The 22,640-nt window shown below is 39.0% G+C and overlaps 1 protein-coding gene and 1 long non-coding RNA gene across 13 annotated transcripts in view; one reads left to right on the top strand and one right to left on the bottom strand.

Moving 5' to 3' along the window:
• The window catches only part of MAPK10 (mitogen-activated protein kinase 10), a 142,902-nt gene extending 134,933 nt beyond the window's left edge, over positions 1-7,969 (top strand). For 11 of the 12 annotated variants that reach the window (XM_064416784.1, XM_064416789.1, XM_064416783.1 and 8 more), the window contains one exon: positions 180-7,969. In XM_064416784.1, the coding sequence (XP_064272854.1) occupies positions 180-322 (143 nt within the window). In that variant the 3' untranslated portion in view covers positions 323-7,969. Of the gene's footprint in view, positions 1-174 lie in introns of all 12 variants that reach the window. The other variant, XM_064416793.1, reaches the window with a different exon arrangement.
• Positions 6,295-14,387, bottom strand: LOC135298804 (uncharacterized). Its single transcript, XR_010360829.1, has 3 exons — positions 13,629-14,387; positions 11,761-11,893; positions 6,295-9,677 (listed from the first exon to the last, which is right to left on the bottom strand). It is a non-coding gene; the product is annotated as an uncharacterized LOC135298804 (long non-coding RNA).
• Between the last annotated feature and the right edge of the window lie 8,253 nt (positions 14,388-22,640).

Genomic DNA, 22,640 nt, shown 5'->3' with positions numbered 1-22,640 from the left:
CCTAGTAACATACTTAATATTATCCAATGTGTAAAGTTTGTATGGCCCATTTCCTGCTGAGGTTTGCCACTGGATAAAATGGTCTGCGTACCACCAGGTAAGCTCCCTCTGCTCTTTAACACGTGGCACCTTCTGGGGTTTCGGGTTTAATCACGTTGGTGTTCGTTTTCGTAGCACAGGTGCAGCAGTGAACAGCAGTGAGAGCCTCCCTCCATCCTCATCTGTCAACGACATCTCATCCATGTCCACGGATCAAACCCTGGCGTCTGACACGGACAGCAGCCTGGAAGCTTCTGCGGGACCCCTCGGTTGTTGCAGGTGACTAGCCGCCTGCCTGCGAAACCCAGCGTTCTTCAGAGGATGATGGAACCTAGGAGGAAAAAATGATGGGAGCTAAGAGATGAAAAGAAAGAGAAATTAAATACAGAGATTTAAGTGAAACAAACAAAGAAACAAACAAACAAAAAAAATCTTTTCAGCCTGCTTCTCCTACAGAGTTATGTAATGCAGCTAAGCTCAAGTGTGTATTTAACTTATAGTTGCTCTGCTTTGGTCTTCTTCCAGTGATGCTTACTGGGGGGCAAAAGGAAAAAAGGAACTGAAAAAAATCCTTTTTTTGCCCCCCTCCCCACAAGGTGTAAAATGAATGGCTGCAAAACCAGCAACCTGCAACTGTCTTTTTCACACTGGCATGACAAGGTGTGCAGTAGCCACGCTCCACCATACGAGTGTGTGTCTGCCCTCACTGTCCGTTCTGCCGTCTGCCCAGTGAGGCAGGCAGGGATCTCCATGCATTTTTCCTCACACACATACACACATGTGCCAACAGAATCCTGGCAGTGCATGCAGCTGTGTGCCTGCACATCTGCCCAGGCACTTAGTGTGCACTCCACGACTATCAATGGCCCATTCCAGGCGAACTGCTTAACCACACATGGGATTTTACAGTACACATTCTGTTTGCTCCTTGATGAGGTTACATATGAGGACTTGTGGAAGTGTAAATAACCACATAGGACTGTGGCTCCCTCAGACACTTGAAGATGTAGCACCAAATTTCTGCTGAGAGTTGTATATATATTTTGAAATAATAACCAGTTTTGTTGAAAGAAGAAGCCACAGAGCTTCATAGAAAAAATGCTAGTTTGTGAATGTTAAGACTTGTTGTTCTGATTTTTAGAGCAGATACGCCAAGACTGGGTTAGAAGGAAGCACATGTATCTTTGCAAGTTACAGGGAACAAGAATGAAGGGGTTTTCTGCATGTCTAAGCCCAGAAAGGTATCAGTAAGCAACTTTTTCTGTCAATGTTGAGTGAGTTATCATCATAGGGCATAGATAGGCTCGCTATTTTGAAGTACATGTATGTTTGTAAATTAGAGGGTATGACAGGGTTGGGGAATAAGCAGACTATGATCAAAAGGACATACACCAACTTGTTTTTATTTTATGTCTAGATCTTTATTAGGTTAGCTAGAGAAAGGATATTTGCAGCCCACTCCCTCTCAGTGTGTGTTTGCAGCTCAGAGGTTGTTTTCCCTTTCCATCATTCCCTTGCAGGCACTTCTGCTACTCAGAGAACAGCCATTCTCTGGGTGCTTTTGGCTCTTCATTTCCTCATGACAAAAAAGTGGACTCCCCAGGAAGTTTTAGCATCTGTGTTACACAGAAAAGAAGCACAGAGTGCATGGGTCTAGTTTTCCTACGTTCCAACAGCCAAAGTTATCAATCAGCTCATGAGCTGGCCTGGAAGGGTCACAGCCAGGGGTCTTGGGCAGTTTGGACAAGTTCTGAAGAACCCAACAGTGACTGAATATCAAATTAAATTTGCCAGGTAATAAAGCAGAGGATTTCCCGTGGTAAGTAACAGCAAGTGTTTTTAGTAGAGAATGACAAAATTCCACACAGAATTTCAGAACCATTGAATATTTTTTTCCAGCCAAAACAGCAATTGGTATTTTCCACTGCGAGGTCATCATTATCTGAGTTGGAAATTAACTAAAATCCAAGTCATCTGTCCTTTTACCAATGTGTGCCATGTAAACTGAAATGAGCTAAATCCTTCTCTAATGCTTTTCCAAATGCCAGAGAGAGAAACTGTTTAGACTATGTTAGTGGATATTTTAAATTCACTAATTCTTTAGTTTTCAAAACTCTACCAAAATAGGACTGTTCCATTGGGTGGCTTACAAACCTGCCATTCTGTGGTAGGAAAAAAAATAGTATCAAGTCAGTTTTTTTCAAAGGGAAGAAAGGGAAGAAAAAAAAAATCTCTCCAGGGTGGGGAGGAGGGGAGATAAAAATGATGAGGATAAAAAATAAAATCAGACTTGGTAGATCTGAGCTGTATTACAATTGCTGTAAGAAGTGGGAGTCTTTCCCTGGTTATATTTTTGGTAGATTTTTACCAAATTTTTTTGGAGAATAAAATTAGGTTGTTAATGTTCTAAAACTCAGAGCAGTAATTTTAAAAGCAATAATTTACTACTGCTAAATATATTTAGCAATATTCTCTCTTAAGCCATGAAACATCAGGTGATTATTGAGTGATGTAACTCTCACTCCAAAGACAATGATCATAAAAGTATTGAAAGGTTAACAGCAAAGCTCTGTAGGTATGTAGGCAATAACACCAAGGGTGACTTCTTAGCAATAATTAAATATATCACCTCCAGATTTAATTCACCATAGATACATATTAATAATATTCAGGTAACTAGTATCTACTTTACATTCCTTAGTGTGCACCATTTGGGTGTGTTATTTAAGCAAAGCTAAACTGAGTCTCATTGAGGCAAAACTGCAAAAATATCACCAGTGTAGACTGTAGAAACTTGGAGTAATCCCCATTCATTGCCAGTGGTGTTACGGAGATGTGGCATAGGCAACAGCAGAGAAGCCATTTATAGTAGATAAATGGAGGACTTGCAGATAAAGAGGACTTGTAGACCTCCCACATTTCATCTCTTGAAGGCAAATCTGTGCTCTTAGTCCCATGGTATAATTCAGTCCTGTTTGGGTTCATGAGTGCAGGGTGGAGAAGCAGTCACCAGAGCAGGTGTCCTTAGGTCAGAGCTGAATGGACTCACAACACAGGAGCTACTTAATCAGCTTTATTCCCTGATTCTGCTAAGCACCAGGGCTTGTTCAGACATCTCATGGAGACTGTAGGATGCTTACAAATATTAACTAGCGTGTGCTTTTGTCCTTTGCTCAGCAGTGATCGACATCAGCATGTGCTTAAGTGCCTTGCTGAAATGGGGCCTGAAAGAATTACTGCATCTCTTTTTGTCCTCAAATCAGTCTCCTTCATGAGAAGCTCTGTCTGGGGAAGGAGACTTGGAGCTGTCCACATTGGACACTAGAAAAGAAAGCCATCAATGAAGGAAAGCATTAGTTCTTTAAAGTTCTGGTCCGAGTATGTCCAAACTGAAGTAACAGAAATGGCATCCTTCATTTTGCTTTGTGCCCAGAATTTGGTGCTGTCAGCTGATACCTTACAATAACACATGTACTCTTGTATTTTCTGGAACCCCTATGAAGGAAGGAACTTATGAATCTGACTCCATGTTCTTAGAAGGCTAATTTATTATTTTATTATTATATTAAAGAATGCTATGCTAAAACTATATAAAACTATACTAAAGAATACAGAAAGGAAACAGACAGAAGGCTGAAAGATACTACTGAAAACTCATTACTCTCTCTTCCGAGTTCGACACAGCTTGGCCCCTGATTGGCCAATAAGTAAAAACAATTCACATGTTGCATAAACAATCTCCAAACTACATTCCAAAGCAGCAAAACACAGGAGAAGAAAATGAGATAATTATTGTTTTCCTTTTCTCTGAGGCTTCTCAGTTTCCCAGGACAGAAGTCCTGGGCAAGGGATTTTTCCAGAAAATATGACAGTGACAATGTACTCTTGAATAAAGGATACTAGTGATGATGTTCTGAGGATGCTTTGAGGGAAAACACTTATTTTTTCTGATTCTAGAAGTTTTGGTATCATCCTCTTAAAGTCTGTTCCCCATTATTCCAAAATTTTATTCAGCTTGATAATGATAGATTGTTTCCTTAATTTTGCCATTGATCTTTTAAACCTACTTCTGCATCACACATTACTAAATGGAGTACTTTGGCAACAATTTTCACTTAATTCTCTGAGGTTTGCAGTTGTAAGCATCATTGCCACCACTGCAGAAATGAAGGAAATTGGAAAGCCAAAGATCTGTGACAGATATTCCAAGGTATTTAGGCATCATTAGGGGCAATCAGTGAGCCTGTGCCAGACGTGGCATAACTTACATCATCCTTAATGGCAGCTGGACACCTTGGCATTTCTGAAAATATGCCTCACAGCCTCTTGGTGTCATAAGTGCCTTAATGCCCAAGGCAATTCTGTCCCAAGTGGCTCACCTAAGACATGTATGTAGGCATCAGCAGGGTGACGAAAATGGCACGAGCATTATCTGTCTGCGACTGCTCAGACCACTAGCTGCATCGAGATGGTAGAGAGGAAAATTGCTGCAAAACATCCCTGCTTTTTTTCCAGATGGAGAACTTCGGGATAGTATGAGGGAAAAAAAAAGAAAGAAGTCAGAACAGTTCTTAAAAGGCCATCCCACCATTTTCTTTCTCACTGCTGAGTTTAAACAAGGAGGAGGCATTGATTTATTACAAGTTGATGTAAGGTTATGTATGTTTTCAATCCAAAATTTTTGGTAATTTTTGAAAACAGTCTTCAGCTACTGACTTGGTAGCTGCTATAGGGTTTTGTGAGCTTTGACTGTATTCCATTACAATATATCTTCAGAGAGTTCAGATATTTGAGTTGATCACTGTGATTTATACAACTTGTATTGTGGTTGATGTTCCCCCCTGCTATCTAGGATTCCATGGCACAAATAGATTAATGAATGATAGCAAGTTTGCATTACATAAAACAGACTGAAACTGGAGTGCAAGTATGGCAGTGTGTCAAAAAACCCACCAAAAACCCTACAAAAAACCCCAAACAACAAAGCTACAGAAAGCCTGATCAGGTTTTCTAAGCCCTAATGCACTGCTGGTTTTCCTCTGGAAATCACCAGTTCCTGCACAGCACTGGCTTCTGAATGTTACACGAGACAGATGATCAAGTCACTATGTCACTCTTCCAAATTTATAAGCAATTTGGTTCATATACATTCCTTTATCTTCATAGATATTGCTTTACTTTCTAATTCTGGGATAACAATACTGAAGAAATTAGACCTGATGCAGTGCCTTTAGGGAATTTCCCAAAGTAGTACTACTTAACTGATTTGGATTGTATTCTAAATTTGTCAGTGAGCGCCAGTGATTTCTTTTCCGCCAATTTATTTTCTCATGAAAAACATGCTAATAGTAACTTTTAGAACTGCCTGAGAGAGTCACTTTTAGAAAATCTCCCAAATGTTTTTATTAAAAAAGCATTTTGAATATGCTGGAATTATTGTAAAATGGAATTGGAATATTTTAATTCAAAGTAACTTCTAGTAACCAATGCTAGCTTATATACATTGCAAGCTTCACAGTAGTTCAAAGAACCAAAAACGATTTGAGTTTCAGATCTATTTATTTATATTCAGATCTACTTATATTTCTTCCTTCATGGTTATTTAGAGTTTAAAATTTTGTGTGAATTCAATCATGCAAAAACAAACAAAAAAAAGGTATTTTGCAACAAACACTGTGCTTCCAGGGAGAGCAATATGAAAGAAAACCTGCAGGAACCAATTAGTTTTGTTTTTAAAGTCTGAGTTAGTCATTCAATTTATGTTTAGGCTTTTCTTTTCCTTTACTTCTGTATGTGTGTGTAAGGAAGAGAGGGTGTTCATATGGATTTTTAGAACCTCTGTTCCACTTGTGCTTGATCCCAGTTGTCAGTGTAGATAAAGAGAGGAGTTGTAACATAATCACACATCTTCAAGAATCTGATGGCTGTGCTTATTTGAACTTCCACCACTTTACAAAGGACACCATTAACTAATTGCAAGCTCAAGGTGATCTTTTTCACACACAAACACACACACACAAAAAGAAAATCATTGTGTAGTAGGTTTGAATACTACATAAATATGTAATTGTCTTAATTAGTAAAGATGCTTGAGGTATGCAGGGGAATGGTGAATGTGTCATCTTCACCAATGGGCTGGAAAACTGACCTGTCCAGTGGAATTTAGTGGAAGCTTCTTAGTGTATTCGGAACTTGCCAGTGGGGCCTGATTTTTCTTTCATTTTTGTTGTAGGTTTGGGGTTTTTTAATCAACAATTGATTGCAAGAAGTGAAATGTTTAACTTAATGCATGTTCAGGCTCGTTGGCCTATGGCAAGTTTGAGTTTTAAAGAGCGTTTGATTTGACAAAAGAATGTTGAAAAACTTCAGCTGAGGCTAATGGTGCCTTTTTACCTGAGTGGGAAAAGCTGAAAAGCACATATTGAAGGAAGACACAGTCAATTTGGGAAATAAATGTATCCTTACCATGCTTTTCATTTCAGACAGGTCTCTTTTGCTAATTTTCACTGAACAGGGCCATTCTTGTCTTCTGAAAAGCAAGATATTTATAATGTAAATAGTTGTATGGACTTATTTTTTTTTCCTTCCTCTGTAAGTAATATGTAATAATCTGACGCGCTCTTTCTGTTAAAAACTTTTACAATAAGGCTGCTGTTTGCCTAAATATGGTTGACCTCTGACCTTCTCCTGAGTCAGTCAAGTGGTGATAAAGGAGGGTGCTGGAAGTTTCAGTGTACATATAGAATCATGTATATTTAGTAAATTGGGTAAGTGGGACTTATGGCCAGTATACATTAAGCCACAACAGTAACAAAGCTCCAGATCTTAACTAGCAAAAACAACTGTTCACCTTGCCATGTCCATCCTGTAATAAGATCTAAGTTGCACCTGCCTGTAGTTCTGCATGATCAGACTTCAAAGTATAACTAACAAGATCTGTAATGTATCAGTGTTGATAAACGTAGATGTAAACAAAAAAAAAGCAAAAAAAAACCAAAAAAAAAGAAAAAGGAAAAAAAAGAAAAATAAGAGAAAAATTAAATAACTTGACCAACAAAAGAAAATCAGCAACAGCTCAGTATCAAGACTGGAAGATGAGACATGTCTGATTTTGTTGCACAGTTATAACTGAAAAGAACAACCGGTGTCAGTCAGCATAAATGGACTACAGTAAGACATTTGTTAAGGAACCACATTATTTCCATACTGTTTTGTTCTTACCCTGTTTACTTGGAGCATCTGTTGTTCCCTGTGTGTGGCACAGGGGAGAACAGGGCCTCAGTGATCAGTGTTTTATGGGTCAATGTCGCATCAATGATTTCCAATTTCTGTTTGTTTAGCAATTACTGACCGAAGACGGGACTCTCATGTTCTCCCATTTGTACCAAAAGGAATCCTGTCAGAGCTTCCTCATGAGGATACTCTTCTCACTGCTGTCCTGACTCCTGTCTGTTGAATGACTTTGCAGTGTTCCCAGGAAAGAGCACAACGCAGCAGAGATAGCCACCACGGGTTCCATTGCGGGCGCGTTGTGCTTTGTACTTTCACGGGGACTCAAAGTCACTTGGGGACAGGACTCAAACAAATTATGGTATGTACTCTATGCATGACGCCTATATCACACCTTTATGACCTTATAGTGGTAAAACTGATGATCTTTACAGATGTGGATTTGGACCATCTTTTTTTTTGGAGGAAAGCTGTCCTTATCCCACAAACCACTCGCTCCTATCCAGAGCAGCTAAATGGAAGTTAAAGAGGTGCAAGGGCCTTCTCGGGACCGTGCCCATGGGTGAATTTCATGCTGTTTGAATGTGATCTTGCCAAAAAGCCTGTATATCTAGCAGGGGAGACTGTGACTGTCCTATAAGGAGTGTTTGTGTTGTTTACTTTAAAACAAGCTTTGCTAATTAAAGTAGTGTATTCCGGAGTCTATTTGAATGGCATGAAGGGTATCAATGAAGAAGGTGGAAAGAATTCTCCTACAGCTCTCCTGGCTTCTTGTTTCTTTTCCTTCAGCCCTTTCTAGGGGACCCAGATAAACCAGTAAACACACGGACGTTGCCAGGATTACTGAATTCAGTGCTGCTTTGGGTGGGCTTTATTTAAGAAGCATCTATAGTACTACAGAAATGTAAAGGTATCTTAAGGCATATGAGACTGAGACATTTTTTCTTTGAGTAGCTTTGGAGTCTATTCCTCTGGCTGACTGCCTAGGAATATTGGAGGGGGTGGAGGAAATGTAGTTCTGACATGACTGGTTAGAATGAAGAAAATCTGCCAAGTAAAACCTAGTCACTCTCCCAGCTCTTCCCCAATTAAAAAATGTAAACAAAAATCAAGCCAACAACAAGAAGCCCAGAAGAAAAACAAACCAAAAACCAATCCCCAAACCCCCATACCAATTGCAGAGTTACTGTTTGGAGACTGATTTTTCACAAATTTGAACACACTTCATTCTAGATGGAAAAAAAAAAAAAAAATTAAAAAAAAAATCCCCCAAAAAACAAATAGGAAAGAGATGCTATCATTTGGAAAAGATTGGTGATTTTTCAATTCTTGCACAAGCTGGCTATGTCCAGAACATTTCCAAGGAAGTCAAACCATTTTTATATTTGGATTTATCACGTATAGAGATGAAAATTAAAATCCCCAACAGCTTTCTGCCACAACAATATGAAGGCAGGAGCTGCAGAAAAGGATGAATTAAAGCTCCTTGTAAGAACTGTAAGGAAAGAAATTCTTATAGCTGTTGGTACTTGAATGTTTTTTCAAGCCTATTGTGCACAGTACTACTCATTTTGACTTGCTGTTCTTCTCCAGTTCCTATGTGCAGAGACTGGCCAAGCTACACAATCTAATAGAAATCTCTAATTTGCAGTGGCTGGGGAATATTGGATTTATGATTCTTGCTGCAAAATGGGGAGGGCCCATTTTATATAGGGACCATCTTTTTTGTTTTACTGGGTACTTTCTGAAAAAATTGAAGGGTCATTATTTATTTTTTTTGAGAGGTTTGCCCTTTTCGGGAGACACAGCTTTTAAGGCCACATTTCAGTGATTTATGCACGCTGGAGCTCTGAAGCTGTGAGTGTGATTAGCTCCCCACAGCCCGTGTGCTGGCCCGAGCTCCTGGGCCTGTGGCAGATCCATGGAGCCCTCCGTGGGGAAGGAGATCAAAGCGCCTCTGTTAAACCCCCCGAGCCCTCTGCTTGGGGCAAACCGAGGGGATGAAGGTCAGTGACCAGCCCTGTGCTCCGGCTGATGGACATTTATTTATCACGGGGCTGGGAGGCCTCTCTGGGCGCACCGAGACCAGCCCATGGCGCCCTCACGGTAAGTGGGACAGTGTGGTGTGCACGTGGCAAACTTGCTGATGTCTGCCACGGGTTTGGTGGCAGAGGTGGAGTCTTGCTTCTCCTGTGGAGTCCTCTGCTGAAGGCTGTTCAGTTTTTATTGTTTCTGTGTGCTGGTGCTCGGAAAGCAATGGTTCTCCATCCTCTGCTTTGTGGCTGGGACTCTCTTCAGTACACACACAGACTCCTGTACGTCTCCAACACTGTCCCAGCCTCTCTGTTCATGGCATAGCTTAGAGCCTGAATTGCAAAACTGCTTGGTCTCCAAGAAAACATGATTTCCTGTACAGAGGAAGAAACCAGGGAGAAGGTTTAGCTGGCAAATTAATTCCAATTTCCTAATGTATTTGTTGTATTTTGAAATTGACTGCTGGGAAGAAGCGTTGTTTGTCTCCTGATGCTTCCATATGATGTTCTGCCCCATTCTGGGACCATTTACATACAAAATTTTATCCAGGAATTAGGGTCCTGGATAAAATATCTCCCTTTCTGAATATGTCTCTTTAATGGATTGACTGGGGCTTTTGTTAAGTAGGTCCCATTATGGGGAATGGTTGATTGTTGCTGTCTGGAAGATTTTAGCCTTTCTTGCATCATAAGCCTGGTACTAACAATGGGGACATTTAACATTCCTCCAGGCTAAATTTAAAATGTGTGAAGTTATTCCCTACTCTACTCCACATCTGCCAATGGAAAATAAGGGAAACTATTTTTGATACTTACAAACCCATGAGGAAGAAATTACAAAGAAGCAGCCAAGGCAACAAAATAACCTTTCTATTTTCCAGAACAGGTAATGGCTTAAGGTGTAGATGAGGTAAAAAACAAAGACCATTTGCTGCTGTTAATGCCAGCTAGGTAGAGACATGTCTGATATTAACAGATTAAGCTGATAGTAATTAACAAGTTAATGGCAGATCCTATAAAAATGTCTTTGAGTCTTGATTTGCCATCATTGAACAAATGTTCAGAAAGATTGCTTCTGGATTTTTTTGCCTTGGAAGATACATTTATGCTTATGCTTTGATGGGTTTGTCCTCTGCATTCTCTAGACGATATCCCTGCTCTTGGAATAATCCTTTCTTTTCAGTTCAGTTGCATTATCTTAGAAGGAAAATATATGTTTTAAGTGTATAATCAGAACGCTAAATCACAGCTAGAATAAATGTTAATTTTTTTGCTTTCTTATATTTTTTAAAATTAATAACTATCCAAGGTGCCCTAATAGTGAAAATTCTGGAGGTATCTCACCACAGGGTGCTGTTAAATGTGCCTACCCCACATTTGTTTTTCAGAAAGCAGTTTGCCTTTCAAGGAAAGACTTGTGGATATGGGTGTTCAGGAGGAATGCAGACTCTTTCTTAATGTTAGCCTCAATTCAGACTTAACAGGATTTGAATACAGATAAATTCAGAGTATTAAACAAAAGCTCACTTTAGTAAAATTGGAAGTACTGTAGGGTCCAGCATGTCACTGGGTGAACTAAAGGATGAAGCTCTGGTTTTAAAATCAAAAAGCATTATGAGAAACAGTCCAGGAATCAAACCAAATGTCTGAATCTCTGATTTCAGAGTTCCAAGCAGTCAGAACACTGTCCAAATTTGTTTTCAAAATCCTAATGCCATGTAACAAACCAGAAGGTACACCTGTGTTCTCAAAGCAGGGGTACTCTGAGGGTTTTAGTGGATGGCTTTCTGGAATGCCAGTTAGTTGAAGGATTATTCTGATTCTCTACACAAAGAAAACCACTAATTTTTGGCAAAATGCAGAACTCCCATGTTTTTAGTCAGAAAGGAGAAAAGTAACATCTTGAACAACACTGCAACAAAATACCTCACTGCTGACTGCAGGTGGGTCAGTGGGATGATGCTGGTCAGGTTTCAGCACAGTTGCAGTCCTCAGTTTTAGCTTTCTGACATTTTGTCACAAGTACAAGAGTGGGTTAATGGACACAACAAATTACAGCATGCATTGCTAAAATAATTCATCTGCCAATGTTGTCATATGATTTCTGAAATACATGAAGGCTGTTTTAATTTCCCTTCTTGGCCATAATTACGAGCATGAGCAAATTGACAGGATGACCAAGCCGTCAATCACTTTTAGTGTTGGATTTCTAAGCAGTTATCACACACACATGTGCTGCAAAAAATTTACTGCCACTGTTGTGTGACACTAAATCTAGCAGGACTGTGACTGTACATCAAGTTTGTACTCTGTTGCAACCAATTTACAGGAGCATCCAGCAACTGGGGAGGGAGAAATAAATTTAAAAATCAGAATGTGCAGTGTTATAGAAGGAAGCTTGGTTGTCCCAGCTCTGTGTTAAATCAGATCACTCACCTCAGGTTAATGTTGGACTCACCTTGCTCCTCTGAATGTGGTATTGCAGAGCTGTAGCAACAGAGCAGCCTTGGAATTTTTCTTCGCTCGGCTGGAGTGACACAGACACAGCTCCTTCAGCGAGGGGAACGCACGCTGCAGGTGAACAGTGACACCTAAAGGCACAAACGTGCTCAAGGCGCAGCAAGGGCAACTTCAGTGAGCTCTTTAGCCTGTAAATCATCTGCTCATTGGGTTTCTTCTCCAGCCAGACGCACCCTGCACAGTCCATCATGGGCTTAATGGTCTGGAACATTTCTTAGATGCTCCAGGTTTAGGGGCAATGCATAAGTCTACTTTTTCAGTATGTTTTTTAAATTTTTTCTTCCTTTTCCAATAGTTTTTCTGTACAGTTGAGTGTAAAGGGCTCCCTGTAGCACAGGGTGCAACAAGAAAGATGATCAAGTGAGCAGAACTGAAGGGTAGGAGAGAGTGATGCTTAAACCTGTTTGGGGTGAGGGTAGATTTAGGCACCCTCAGTCTCTTAAAAACTGTTTGGAGTCCTCAAAGTAAGAGGCCAAAAAGAATTCACACAATTACCTTTTATGCATTTTTAACTCTCTGGTCTGTGATCAACTAGAAATTATGTAGAGGAAACTTCTTCCAACAGAGCATGCAAAGCTACATCCAAATAGACAACTTATGTTAGCATATTCCTCTTCCCTTTAGACAGCTCAGGACAGCTGGACAACACTGCCATTTTGGGAAAATCCTTTGTGATTAGTTATTTTCAAATCTATGCTCTTTTTGTTTTCTTATTTGTTTTTATGTTCACTTTAACTCAAAGGCATTTTCTGGCACTGCAATTTGTGTCCGTGCCTCATCACCCCCACAGTAAAGAATTTCTTCCCAATATCAAATCTAAACCCACCCTCTTTCAGTTTAAAGCCACTCCCCCTTGTCCTGTCCCTGTACTACCTTGTAAAAAGTCCCCTCCAGCTCTTTTGTAGGCCTCTTTCGGTACTGGAAGAGGCTCTAAGGTCTCCCCAGAGCCTTCTCTTCTCCAGGGTGAACAGCCCAGCTCTCTCAGCCTGTCTCCACAGGAGGGCTGCTCCAGCTCTCACATCACATCCATGGCCTCCCCTGGACTCACTCCAACAGGTTCCGTGCTGAGCACTCCCAAGCCAGACCCAGCACTCCAGGTGGGATCTCACCAGTACCACCAAACTATAGAGATTAACCTTTTCCTAATATTAATTAATTAATTAATAATTATTCCTTATATAACAACTTCTTTAGCAGTGGAGACAGCCAATGACTACTAGTAATAGGTTTAACTTTCATTTAAATCTGTACAATTGAACCTGCTGCTACCACATAGAGCAAACATTTTAAAAACCACCTATCTTGCCAACTAATACAGCTTTTCATCTTCTGTTTTATGCTGTAGTGCATTTATTTTTTAGGGGCTACTCCGTCAGCTCAGGAAATGAGTTCTCTTAAAGATAATAGCATTCAGTAATTATCACATCTCTCATTTCACCATGTCAGAGAAGCCATTTGAAACGATAATCACATGCAAATTCCTGCTACATTGCCTGCAAGAAGTTTTACAAGTAAATTAAAAAAAATATTGCAGCATCAATATTACAATTTTGCTGTGAGGAGCTAATGATTTTCACTAACAAGTCCATGCAAGAAATTAATATTGTCATTGATTTGACCTTTGAGGTGGTCTAGAGCTAATGTGCAGGGAACAGGTACATAACACAGCAAATGCACACAAGAGAACTCCCTTTTTTTCTTCACAGAAGAGCATTAAGAGGAGGAACAGTCAGAGTAATAACAACATAGCCACTAACTGAAAAAGTGCAATTCATTTGACAAGCCAAATGAAAAATATTTCCTTACCATTTTTTTTGTAAAATAGGATCCATCAAGGCCTGTCTCAGGCAGTGAGTTTCTGTCAGGTGTTTCTTCAAGCAGGAATTACCTCTTATCTGTGCTATATGTGTGTGAGTTAGTTGTATCACAGTGCTTAGTATTTTCAAAGGCAAGTTAGAAAAGTAAATGACATTACAGTTAATTACAATTAGTGTGGTGTTTGGAGAAAATATCCCTGGAAACATTTTGGCACAACAGCTTTTTCCTTTTTTTCCCTTACACACAACACTAAAATAAGGGTGTACACTTGCCTCCAGATCACAGCAGTGCAGAGGATATTTTATGTTCTCTTTCCTCCACTCTTTTTAACTGCTGAGGAGCACAACTGTCTCAGTAGTATTAACAAAATCATCTACCACAGTGGCTTTTTTTTTTTGCAATAATCAACCCAAATGAACTGATACACTGGTTGAGCTGGTTGAAACAGCTCTGATACTACAGGCAATTAGATTGTTGATGCTGTGTTCAGCATTTTGAACTGATGAATAAATACCTGACAACCTGACAGCTGGTTTCAGTCATCACTCTTTTAGGAAATACCAAGTTTAATGAGCATAATGAACAAAACAACACCTGCTAATGGGAAACAGTCTCCCTGTAGGCAAGTGGCTGTTAACACTAAATCAGAACTTCACCTTCAGCCAAGGTCAGAAGTTGGTTAAATGCCACATGTGTTTTTGGAGCTTTAGGCTTTTGTAACCATGAGTAAGATCACCCCTACAACACCTCCACACAGGAATACACACCAGGGTAAGGAAAAAGGGAGAGCTGGGAGTGGCCAACCCATTGTCCCACTGTGTGAACACAGGTGTGGTAGTTTTGCACTGCAGAGAGGCAGTGGATTCTGCAGCATTCCTCTGCATGGCAGGAGGAGTTCTTTGATTCTCTATGGTGCTCTGTGAACAATTGCTGGTTTGGTGGTTGTGGCTTTTGATGCCAAATAATTTGACTTGTAGGTTTGGCTTCAGTTGGCACATAATATTTTCCCTGAGGTTCAGCAGTGGGAGCTGGAATGTTTATTGTCACACAGGCTAAGAACTAGTCCATGCTTTGCCTGTGGGAGGCCTCTGCTAACAAACTCACATGGTTCTGACCTACCCATTCAAAGAGTTTCGAAATTAAAAGACTAAGACAGGCAGCTCTTAAGGCTGGGAAAGAAAATTGCTGTTCTTTAACTGAGCAGGACTTAAAATAGCAATTAAAAGCACTAATGTGACAGTGAAAAAGTATGGGAGGTGCATCCTATAAAGTACCCTTTAAAGTTTAACTCTTTCACTCCATGTTCTTGACACACTAAAATCTTGTCCTGGCCTCTCAGGACAAGATGTTGTAGGAGCAGAGTTCACTAGTGAGGTGCATTACAGTCTCCTCCTCATCTCAGTCATGGATGCCACAGCAGAACAGAGCTAAAACCTCAGTGAGAAAGGGAAATTCAGGTACTTGCTGCAGTCATTTCTGCACCTCAGACCTCCTGTGTACATTCTCCTTCACTAACACTACTCACTCAGGATCCCTTCTTCAAACAAAAACTCCCCCTTCACTGCCTAAGAGGAGATTTGGCTGAACAAGGTCAGAATCAAGGTCAAGTCTTATACTGAGATGAAGGCTGAGAAAGAAACTCCTTGTCTGGTGAGACTTAAGTGTAATTATTTTCTGTAATGTAACTAAACAAATGGCAGCTCAGACGGTTTTGGCTCACTTTTTTTAACAGATAGTGACTGATTTTTTTCTGGTGTGAGAAGGAGTTAAAGGCAGTTTCTCTACAGTAGTATGGTGCAAGAGTCTCCATCTTTCTCTCTGCTCCCTTCAGTCCAATGACCACCAGATTTCCAGAAAAGTGTAATAATTTCAGAAAATTACTTACATGTGTCTTCCATCCTGACCTAGTTAATATTTTTTAGATGAAAGAACCAAAAAGGGGCTTGAGATTTAAATTTTTTTTCTGTATGAATAACTCTGTATGTGACTTAAAATAAAAGCCAGTCTTTGAAATCAGAATCATAGTGGGGACCTTCATGCACTTTCACCTCTCAAGCCTTGCTTTGCAAAGGCATCATTACAATCAAATGAAGTGCAGCCATGTTTGGCAATTGCCCTCTGGAAAACAATTAAGCAAATAAAAAATACTTTGTCTTCCAATGTAGATGTACTGGATATAGTCAGTTTCTGTGCTGTGGGAATACTCTGGCTTGTGGTAGTAAACATTTGACATGATACCATATTTTTAGCCACTCGCTTTACAACATAATTGAAGATTGCATTTTATACTGAAGAAGAAAACAATTTACTGCCAGGGTTAACTCTATTTTGTTTCTTTTCAAATACTTTGATATTGGGGAATGGTATAAATACGTTGCCTATACTTACTCCAGTGCTTTGATTACAACTGGGTTATTTTAGCTACTGAAATCCATTTACAACCACAAGTCACTTTGTCTTTCCTCCAGACATTCTTCATAAATACTTTTTATACAAAGCTGTGACTTTTTAAAATGAGAGATTTGATTAGGATGGAAATAGGAAGGTACTCTCAGTTTAAAAAAAAAAGTTATTTTTATATTTTATCTTGACCATTTGTTTTCTAGTAATTTTGGTGAGGATACTAGATATGAATGAAATGTCTAGCATTTCCAACAGTTGGCTGAAGTTTCAACACCACCAGGATATTAAACCAGGTTTTATTGAGGGAAATCTGAAAGTCCTTCTGTATTGACATTAGATTTTACAAAACTATTGGTGCCAACAGCACAACTTTAAGGTTGTACTTTTGCATAATGGCTCTGTTATCCACAGCACTCTGTGATTCCCCACTTCTCTTAGTTAGAAGTGCTGCAAATCAGAACAGGCCTTCTGTGAACATTATTTTAAAAAATTTGCAAATTCAGTCTACAATATTTGTAGCTAAACTTCCTGAGATGGCTACAACTCCACCTAAATCATGTGCAGGAATTCAATCACCTCCCTCTTCCCTACCTGTTTTTATCAGAAATAAGAGATTGTCCAAGGGGTTGCAAATAACAATACTAAGATGTACATTAAAGTACTTTTGTTATGATGATGATGATGCCAATATTTTTTTATTATCCTGCACATAGTCTGAAATTTGCTTGGACCTCCCTGCATTTAAGAATCTGTAAAGTCAGATATCAACTCATTATAAGTTATAAAAAGTTAGCTTGCATGCCGACAGAATGGAGAAACAGAGGTAAGAGATTTGTTATTAACTCATTTATGGATGCTAAAGCACGCAGAAGCTAGCAAGAGAATGCAGGTAAATTTAACTACAACAAAAGTAAAACAGGGTACAGAAGAATTACAGCCATGAAAATATTTTGTATTAATAGTACTGGAATTTCAGCCACACCCATCTGTTTATTTAAACAGAATTACAGAACCATGGGATTATGGCTGAAAGCTGCCTGTTCTGGAGCTGGAAGGAGACTGAGGTTTTGGTCACAGCATTCAGGTCAATGCTGTGCTACCTGTGCCAAGAAAGTGCAGCTTCACTGCAAGTACTTGAAACAGATGACATAGAATGTAGCACAGACTTAATACCCAGTCATGCATACAGAAAAATATTAGACTGAAAGATTAAATAGCTGCTGATTTCAAATGCGTTTGTGATACTGTCTGCTTTTGTTCATTATTTGCTTTAACAATGAAAGAGATGAACAGGGTGAAAAGGGACCTGCTTTGTTTCCTTCAGACCAGAACAGATGCACCTCAGATGCTACAGTCCTTTGTGTAAAGAAATACATTGCAGTCTGCAGCATTCCCAACTCAAAATGAACAAAATCAGCAGAGTTTCAGATTTCTTTTTTTGAATATTTAACTACATGACTTGAAGTGTCTGTGGAACAGGTTTGCAGTAAAGCATGTTTCTGAGGCAGAAAAGAGTACCTGCAGTGTTAAGGCAGTTACAAGTGGGCAAGTACATTGATACCTGCTTTTGGATATCTGTTTTGCTAGCATTGCACAATAGAAAGCTTTCCAGCAGTGTCATAAAAAATATCCTCTGAGCCCCTTCTTGGGTAATAATTACACAACCAATGGTAACAAGGACATCAGTCTGAGTTTTAGCAGGCATAGTTAATCAGTGCAACTCCATTGCCTTCAGTGTATTTGTGGCAGTATCAGTAAATTAATTTACTTGGAATATCTCCTTTCAGAGAAAATCCACATTGAATTCCATCATCTAAAAGAGAATAATTCTTATTTTGTTTCCTATGCTTCATACCATATTTGAACACCAGAAGTATTAGATAGAAAGACAAATGGCATTGGAGTAGACTAATGCACTTTAAACAAACAAAAAACCCCCCTGCTTTCAAATTATATTTTCTCTGTATAAAATAAAGTGGATGCTGCACCATTGGTGAAAACAACTCCCAGCCTGAGCAGGACAGAAAAGAGATGGAAAGAGATGAGCTGGTGGATGGAAATATACAGAATGTTTCAAGTTAAAAGATGAAACATGTCTGTAGAGAATTAAAAGCCCATGAGCAGCAGGCATTACTTGGTCAAAGAAGGTAACCAAGAAAGAAGACTTTTGATCTGCATTGCTGCAGAAAGAGTGTGGACAAGCCACAGAACTGAAACCTCCCTGGATCTGAGAATGTTGAGGTTCCAAGAGCAGATCACATGGACAGTGCATGTGGGGCACTACTAGGAGTCCTTTATCTCCAGTGAAGCCTCCTGCACCGTATCAGTTTACAGCAGGGAAGGAGGCTGAAGTGCAGGGATGTAACAGGAAACCCCTGCTGTCGGCTGGAGTGAGGTGAGAGGAAGTCAATGTGTACAACTCAAATGACTGCTGATTTGCTGATAAATCATCTATTAAGATCCCCTTACAGGTTGCTGTGTTTCTTAATTTTTTCTCAAGAAAGAGAAAGGATAACTCTCAACCACAAAGGATTTGAGAATTAAAAAGTACCTGCCCACAGAGTGGAACTTTGAAAGTGATTCCTTTTTTTGCCTTTTCCAAACTACATCGTAGACTGCTCTGTCCTCCCTGGTTTTCTTTTGGTAAGTACCTCTCTTCTCAGTAACATCTTCTGCATAGTGACACTCAAAAGGCTCCAATCTAAGTCCCAACAATCAAGAAAATCTTGGTTTTTCTCACTTGCCATCTACATGTACTTTTACCTCCCAAATTTGTGTTGCCTGCTCATGGAAGAGCAACCACTGCATTTGGTTTGGGCTTGCAGTCACTTGGTCTGCAGGAGCAATGTCAAGGAATGAATACCCAAAGCACACGGGCTCATTTTTATTTACACAACTGCTGATCAAACCACTTTAAAAATAATTTCACACTTTAAGAGAAGTCTTAAATTACAGGGCAGACCTCTCTGGCTGAACACTTCAGAAACTTTTGAGCTGATGTAGCTCCAATTCTCAGCCTTGTTCCACTACCCAGGTAAGTTTGTTGAACATTGTGACACTGACCAGCCTAATGTCAAAAAGAAGACCTTTGATTCATACTAAAATTGAGTAATGTCATGTCAGCTTCTCTTTAGAATAAAGAAAAATTACAATATTGGAACCTCTCTGGCTTTCTTAGAGAAAATACACTGCTCATATTGACATAAGGCAACCAAACCAGCAGGGAGTATAAATCTTATTTTTAAAAATACTAATATTTTTCTCCAGAAACAGATAAATTCTGCAAATTTTCAGTGATCTTCAGAAAATAATTTTCAATAAGTTATGTTTTTATTCCATTATTATACAGCCTAAAAAAATATGGGTTTTTTCCTCTCTGGTGATTTCATACCTAATGTATTCTCACAGCTATCTAGCAATGATAAGTTCACTAAGATTAAAATAAGAAATTAAAAATATATTTTTTCACATTTTGTTTCCTGAATGTGCAGAACATGTGGCTAAGTTTGCTGGTTTAAATCTCTGCCTGATAAGCCTTAGAGACAATGTGTCTATTTAAAAGTTGTAAAGGAAACAATTGACACCAAAGAGTTTCCTGTAATAGAAGAGAGACTTCTCCCCAGTCACTTTCAGTGATCCAATAGTACAGGTTAACCCTCTTACCTTAGGCTTCCTTTTAAACTGTCATATAACCAGGTAAATTAGAGATAGATTTGGTCACACTGCATTTGACAAATGTACTTTTATCACTATTAGCACCAATGGTGATAAAAGTGCATTTGAGTGCATTCCCCTGAACTTTATTTTGTTTTCTATTAGTCTGCTGTTCTTGAAGTTGTCAGGGTACATCTCAATGGACTTTGGTACATGAGGGTCAGAAAATATGCTGTGGACAAACATATGCCTATATTTTTCTCTGTAAATAATGGCACTTTCCCAATTCTGACCTCAGGTAGACCAACTATGATACATATCACAGAGGACTAAGTGTTATTTGTAGTTGTGCAATAGCATAATCCAAGTAATAAAAACACTCTGTTGATGAGAACTCTTTTTTTTTTTTTTTCCCTCCATCTTAAATTAGTAATGTGGTTATGCTTTGCTGTCATGGCATCCTGTATGATTTGGACATATCCCTTCAACATATTTTGCATTCATGGTACGTGTGCCTTCCCTAGAGCATTATTATTTTCTCTTTCCACACAATGGGATAAATTACATTGAGATGTGGACAATACAGTCAAATCCTAGCTCAAGAAACAGAGAAAAAAAAATCCCTGTTTCCTACTTAGATACTTTCAAAAGCTTCTTTTATTTTAGATTTAGATTATTCTTAACACCAGTGGTAATAAAAGACAGAGAATATCTCATGGGTGGCTGTGTTTTCTTATCACCCAAACACCATGTCACAAATTGTCCCTTCCAGACACTGAGCAAGCACTGGAATTAGCAGACTTTCCTCTTGCCAGCTCTACACTTCTGCCCCTGTTCACTGATGGCATGGAGTGCTAGGGTTAAGTTTGAAAAGAAGGTGTTGGAGGTGCTTGTGGGTTTGATGATGCTATGAAGAGACAGGCACCACACGATGTTGCTTCAGTTCACCCTGCATTTCTCCTGTTAATGGATGCAGCCAAAGCTGTGTGGATCTTATGATGCCTGATTGTAATTGACATAATAAGATGCATTCCTTGAGTGTAAAGCAGCTGGACTGTAATTAGCCATGTGATAAGTAAGGATACATGGTACATTTTGTGCTTGGGTTTTTAAAAAATACAAGCTGCCAGACAAAAAGAATGAAATACAGTTTATTTTGTTTTTTTAGGTGGCTTGTGCACATTATGTAGTGTCAAGCCAAAGAGTGCACATTACGTAGTGTCAAGCAACTGCAGAACAGTGGGGGTTACTCAAAAGATCACAACATTCTTATGCTCTGACTGCATTTGTACACACTAAATTTGCTTGCAAATGTAGCCTGAAATGCTCCTTGTGTGCAATGCCCTGTAATTTTTAAACATGCTGAGTAAAGATTTTATTTAAAAACATAAAGTGGTGGTTCCACCATAAGGAAGTACTTTGCAAAGACGGTCTTTGAAATTTAAATAAGATAGTCTTCTACCAAACAATCTCCACAGATGCAGAGAGAAAAAGGCATGGTTTAAATTTAAAAAAAAATGCAGGAATTACTATGGAAGGTAGTAAAGTGAAAATAGATTATAAACTACTGCTATATGTAGCCAGAGGAAAACCTTCCAGAAGAGCAAGGGTCTGACTCCCGAATATCAGCTCTTCGGGAGGAAGAATGTGGGACGGGGAGCCAAAGCTTTACACCAAGTCAGTACTTTGCACCAAGTGTCCTGCATAACCCTGAATATATCAAGCCATGCCTCAGCTTTTCCTTCTTTGAAATGTGGATAATTTTACTCTTCCATGCATTGTGAGATTTAGCAAATCCCATATAGCCTCCTGCTTTTGAAAGCTTCAAGAGGCAGGAGTTACAGATGCCAAAATATTATCAGGCATACAAAAAAATATATAATTACAAGTATAAAGGCAGAATTGAAAATTAAGCAATTCATTAACACTTCACCCCAATTGTCAAGTGTTTCCTTCACAGGGATTAAAGGATGACCTGTCTCTGAGAAGTGAGAAACTTTTCCAAGGGTGTGTTTCTGCTACAAATTGTTTCCTGTCTCTGCTTGTTCTAAAAGTAATTTATGGCCAGGAGATACTGAAGAAATTTCTCTTTGGGGCTAATAACTTTTAGAAAATCTGTTTATGTTTCAAGTTGTGGAAATACATAGTAGAAAAGAAGCATGAGGAAGACTGTCCATCACACTGCTCCATCTGCTTCACACTTCAAAAATACTTTCCAGTTAAAAAGCAGTAAAACATTACTAAGGGAAGCAGTGCGGCACAACTAAATGGAAGTTGGAAAGAATTGTCCAAAAATTATTACATAATAATATCAATCAATATATTTTTTTTAAATCACCAAAGTGTGAAACTTTCATAAGCTGTTCATATTCAACTCTCACAGAAGTCAGCTAGAGTGGCTGGCCTATCTGTTACTGGACAAAAAAATTACCAGGATGAAGGGATGCCACTCACTCTGTGGAGGGAGGGGTTCTCTTCTTCAAAAGTATCTCTTTCTTTTTAAAAGACATTTGAAAAATCCATGAGAGCAAAACTAATTGATAATGACTTGCAAAAAAAGAAAAATTGCATGAAAGCTTGGTGTTAATAAGCAATTAAGAAAGCAAGGCAAAATCCTGAAAAAAATGCTTGCACAAATGCAAAAGCACATGCTTATTATTGCTTATTATTCCAATAAAATTAAAGCAATCCACTTCAGTGGGTGCAACTGTTTGGAAAGGTTAACTTCTAGGGCAGAACTCAGTCCCTTCAGTACAACAAAATAGCTTTTTACCTAGTCAAACCAAACTTATCTTCAGATATCCCAGCACAGAGCTTTTAAAAGCACAGTTTTGTACAATAACATTAAAAAAGTTTATTAAAATAATCCTTATTATTACATAGGACACAAGACAGCTTTTTGGTCAAATTAGTTCACAGCTTTTTATGGCAAATGTGAATAGA

Source organism: Passer domesticus, chromosome 4, assembly GCF_036417665.1.
Source record: "Passer domesticus isolate bPasDom1 chromosome 4, bPasDom1.hap1, whole genome shotgun sequence".
Classification (NCBI taxonomy): domain Eukaryota; kingdom Metazoa; phylum Chordata; class Aves; order Passeriformes; family Passeridae; genus Passer; species Passer domesticus.
This window is presented reverse-complemented; position numbering and strand designations above follow the sequence as displayed.